Source organism: Lactuca saligna, chromosome 6 (assembly GCF_052625555.1).
Source record: "Lactuca saligna cultivar CGN05327 chromosome 6, ASM5262555v1, whole genome shotgun sequence".
NCBI classification, from domain to species: domain Eukaryota; kingdom Viridiplantae; phylum Streptophyta; class Magnoliopsida; order Asterales; family Asteraceae; genus Lactuca; species Lactuca saligna.
Window position 1 is genome coordinate 151,972,868 of NC_136422.1, and position 4,774 is coordinate 151,977,641.

Genomic DNA, 4,774 nt, shown 5'->3' on the forward strand with positions numbered 1-4,774 from the left:
GAGCAACTAATTCACTAGTTTGGTTTTTAATTTCAAGAACTAAATTAAACTAAAACATAAAGCATTAAAGATGAAAATTAAAAAAAAAAAAATTACTTGTTTCATGAGGATTCTGTTAGTGAGAAAGTGTCAAATTGGAGAAGAATTTTAATTGCCAAAAGGTTGTCGTGACTATGGGGCAAGGAGGAGACAGTCAGACAGTCAATCGAAAAAGAAGAAATTGACTTCAATTGTTTTTCCTTCGTAACTCATCAGAAAAAAAAAAAAAAAAAAAAAAAAAAAAAAAAAAAAAAACCTTATTTGTTTTTAATGGGCTAAGCCACCAATTACTGGGCTTCAATATAACATTTGTATTTTTAATGTAATACTCGAAGCAAGCAACTTCAATAGTTCAATGTAAAAAAAATCTACTAATTATTTGAGGGGTAGCACGTGCTACCCCTCCCAACTAGGTAATTCCGCCCTGCCCTAGTAGTTTCTATTTTTAAAATTTGCAAGCTATAATTTCTATATAATCATAACGTCCAAATTAAAAACTTACATATCCATTACAAATTATTGCACACGTGAATATCTACCAAATGTAGTCTACACAACTTGGTTTGTCATCAAACACATTCATCCAAGAACACAAAAGAAAATTTCACACTTGAACACAACTTTCAAAATAATATCATCTCAGTAAAAGACATCAAATTTGGCCAGCATAATCTCCACTAGATTCAATCTCATCTTCCAAATCAATCTCATCTTCAGGATCCAATGATCCATCACCAATGACAATCTCTCCATTCACATTGGACCCATCCCCAGCAGTCTTAGCTTCTTGTATAATACGATTGATCTCATCAACACTTTGAGACGATTGATCACGACTTGTATTCTCATAGTTTGTTTTCTCCCCTTCAACAAGCTCCTTAGGCATGTTCCTTATAAACCATGGATGTTTCTTGATTTCTGCTATTGTGATTCGCTGGAACAGAAATCAAAAAAGAGATTTAGTTTTCATAGAAGTAGAAAACAATTAAATTTGAGGTACCTAGGTGAAACAAACCTAAAACTTGATTACTATTTAATAACATTTTCCCTATATATAAATACATAGTTTATATATGGTTCATTAATAATCAAAAGCTTTAGTTAACACAAGTGATTCTTTTGGTTCTCTATAACACCGTGTACGATGTATATTACTTCGTGAAACCTTTACTTAGAAAGAACCAGTACCTTGCATGGATTGGCAACAAAGATATGAGAAATAAGATGTCTACAATCTTTAGAGACACGCACATAATCTGGTATTGAGTACTGAACGCTCATGATTCTCTAAATATAACAAAAACCAGCCAATGTTATAATCCAGTCAAAACTCACTAATTTCAAACATATAAATGATTTAGATTCTTCAAGTTTTGGTGAAACTTATGATGCGTATAGGTAACTTGAAATCAAATAAAACAAATTTAACATGTGAATGGGTTACGTAGTCAAATCCATGACAATTTAACTCTTGAAACGATCAAGTTTGACCTTATAAAATCAACATATATCTTTTTTTTTTTTTTGCCATGAACAAATACATCTTACCCCGATTGTCTTGCGGAAATTTCGAGGGTCTCTTGGATCCTCAAAAGGGTAAGCCCCTACAAGCATAACATAAAGAGTCACTCCACATGACCAAACATCTGCAATCTAACAAAAAAGCAAAAAATCAGACAAAACTACGATATTTTGTTACAAAACAAAAAAGTAAATAACAATAATAATAAAACCAATAAAGTACCTTGCCATCATATTCTTTACGAGATAGAACCTCAGGGGCAATGTATGCTGGTGTTCCCACAGTCGATTTTGGTTGTGAGTGCAATAGGCCAGACTGGTTGAATGACAAAAAAGGACACAATAAAGAATCAAAATCATTGAATCAAAAGATAAAATTGCACCCAAATGAACAAAATGTAATATATAACCTTAGAATAACCAAAATCACAAATCTTGAGACGTGGGCTTCGGCTTCCATCTAAGAGAGTGTTCTCAAGTTTCAAATCTCTGTGACAAATTTCCTAAAGTTGAAAAAAGACAAATGATTATAAAAAAAACTATACGAAGAGATTAAAATTAATTAGGTGCTAGAGATCAAAGAACAATCTTTACCATTGAATGACAATAGCTGACTCCAGATATAAGCTGTTGGAAGAAAAACCGAGCCTGTATTTCAAAAAGATCATTTCCCAAGTGTTAGTTTTTTTTTTTTCTAGGTTTCATTTGTAAAAGAGAAAAAAGTGATGTAGTTTGAACCTCATCTTCACTGAATCTTCCAGCACTGCAAATCTTGACAAAAAGTTCACCACCAGCTGCATATTCCATGACTATCGCCAGATGTGTTGGAGTTAACAACACCTGCCCACAATTTATTTTTCAAAATAGAAAAAGAAAAATTCTTTCCTAATCTTCGTCAAAGAAAAAAATGGAACTTTTTTAAACATTAAACCATTGAAAATGCCTAGTTTTGCATTTTCCAGCATACCCATATTAAAAAAGAAGTTGGAATCGGTGATATAAACATGTAAAGATTGACCTTTTATTTATCTTTAGATGATTTTCTTGCAAGCTACTTGCAAAGATTGTGGTTCTATCATAAGAAATGGTTACCTCCTTGAACCTAATGATGTTTGGATGCTTAAGTGATCTGTGATTGATGATTTCCCTGTGAACATTTTCATCGATCTGAAACAAGAACTTGAGGTTATTGATTGAAAATCAGTTAATTATAATAGGAAGTTAGATCTAAACAAGAACTTGAGTAGCTAGCATGAAAATAACAAAATGAAAAGTTTTTCATGTTCAAATTACTTATATGCTAGAGGCATTCCATTCCATGGGTTAGCTTTGGAGCAATTGATTGATCACTTAACTAAAACTGAAATTTGTGTTCTTACTCATAATTATTAACAACGTCTAGATACAAGAAGTAGCAACTTGCTGTCATCTATTTGTGTATTGTAGCGTCCTAGTTTCATTTCCTTCTAGTTTTGATTTTTTTTCTTATTAAGGTGTTGTACTTTGAAAATCTTACAATTATAGCATTGTTATTTAACATGTTTTCTTATTAGGACATTATACCTTGAAAGATATATTCAATTATAGCTTTGAAAAGTGTTTTGTGTTTGGATGATATTGCTATAATAAATATAATCAATCAACTTATGTTATTGTTTCTTGCAGTTAAACCCTACTAACAAAGGTCACCAAAATGAACTTCAAAACAGTAACATTTACGGGTTTGGTAAAATAACAGTTAAAAACTTATATAATCTCTCAACAAAAATTTATATCTTAATTATTTATGGAATAAATATAAATAGGATAATCAAAAAATAACCACTTTATATTAATATGACATTTAACCCTATTAATATACCTTTGTTCCTCTTTCAATGTATTTGACTGCAAGCAACTCCTTAGTCTTCTTATCTCTAACCAGCCTTGCCACTCCAAAGTTCCCAGAACCAAGTTCTTGCAATGGCTCATATTTCTCCTCCATTCTACCATACCAACAAAACAACCCCAAATGCACAATCAATCAATCTTTTAGCTCAAAACCCTCCTAAATAATTATATATAAAAAGACTAAAAAAACTCTAGAGAAAGATAGTTACGAATTGTGTTCAAAGCACAAGAGTATCATAAAGATTAAAGAGAAAGAGTCATTGTCAATGGGGGTTTGTGAAAAAGGTGAAGAAAAGTTGCGAAATTGTGTTCAAAGTTGGAGGGTATATATAAAGGGTTTTGCTTTCAAGAGGGAATTGAATAAAGATTCGATTTGTGTAAAAAAAAATCTTTAAACTGCTGAATTGGAGAAGAGACACGTATGAATATAAACAAGAAAGGGTAGGGTAGTCTTGCATTCATGGAGAGAGCGCTGCCTTGAAGGCGCTGGCAAGTGAAGATTGTTCATATCTGTGCCACTTGTCATATGGCCACCTAGGTTTTGAATGTACAAGGAAGGGAGGGAAAGTAAATTGGTCCCACTGTGGAAATATCGTTCAAAATTAAAAGATCTTTCTAGCTTATTTTCGTCTTTACCCTTGAAAGAATATAATCAAGACAAAATTACAAAAACGGTCCTTATAATTTGTCAAAAGCTACAAATTCAGTTCTTGCTATTTTTTTTTATGCAAATTGTCTTTATGTTTTGTATAACTTGCAAAGATGACCATTTTTATAAATTCCTTTAATATACCAGAGCCTTAACCAGCTAGAGGAACACTTAGTTTTATATTTTTGAAAACTAATTAATATTATCTACAAATTGTAAATAAATTAATAATAAAATATTAAAAAACATACTTTTACAAAAAAAAACTTTTTTTAATAAAACAAAATATACTTTTAGCGTATTGTAAAAAAATTACAAACAATTTATATGTTTTTTTTACGTATTTGTTTTATGTAAAATATACGTTTTTATGTATTTAAATAATACGCTTTCGTATAATATGTTATTCATTGTTATAATCCGAAAATATACTTTTAAATACCTAAAAAAACTTAATAACATATTATATGAAAGAGAAATTAAATATCCTCATACATTTTGTTCTTATGTATTTAAATATTCTCGTATATATGTTTTTTACATATTTGTTTTATGTAAATATATGTTTTTATGTATTTAAAAAAATACGTTATCATATAATATGTTATTACATTGCTATAATCCTAAAACATAACGTAAAAATATGTTTTACGATCAAAACAAAAAGATATATTT

At 30.2% G+C, this 4,774-nt stretch overlaps 1 protein-coding gene across 2 annotated transcripts; it reads right to left on the bottom strand.

Moving 5' to 3' along the window:
- Positions 1-504: 504 nt before the first annotated feature.
- Positions 505-3,817, bottom strand: LOC145000160 (serine/threonine-protein kinase SAPK3-like). 2 transcript variants are annotated; one of them, XM_078959350.1, is made up of 10 exons: positions 3,660-3,817; positions 3,422-3,545; positions 2,653-2,727; positions 2,299-2,400; positions 2,155-2,208; positions 1,971-2,063; positions 1,784-1,876; positions 1,588-1,692; positions 1,228-1,326; positions 505-973 (listed from the first exon to the last, which is right to left on the bottom strand). In XM_078959350.1, exons 1-10 carry the CDS (start codon positions 3,686-3,688, stop codon positions 692-694), a joined length of 1,056 nt encoding a protein of 351 aa, XP_078815476.1. In that variant the 5' UTR covers positions 3,689-3,817; the 3' UTR covers positions 505-691. The 2 variants fall into 2 exon arrangements, with proteins under 2 accessions (XP_078815476.1, XP_078815477.1); XM_078959351.1 differs by lacking the exon at positions 1,228-1,326.
- Between the last annotated feature and the right edge of the window lie 957 nt (positions 3,818-4,774).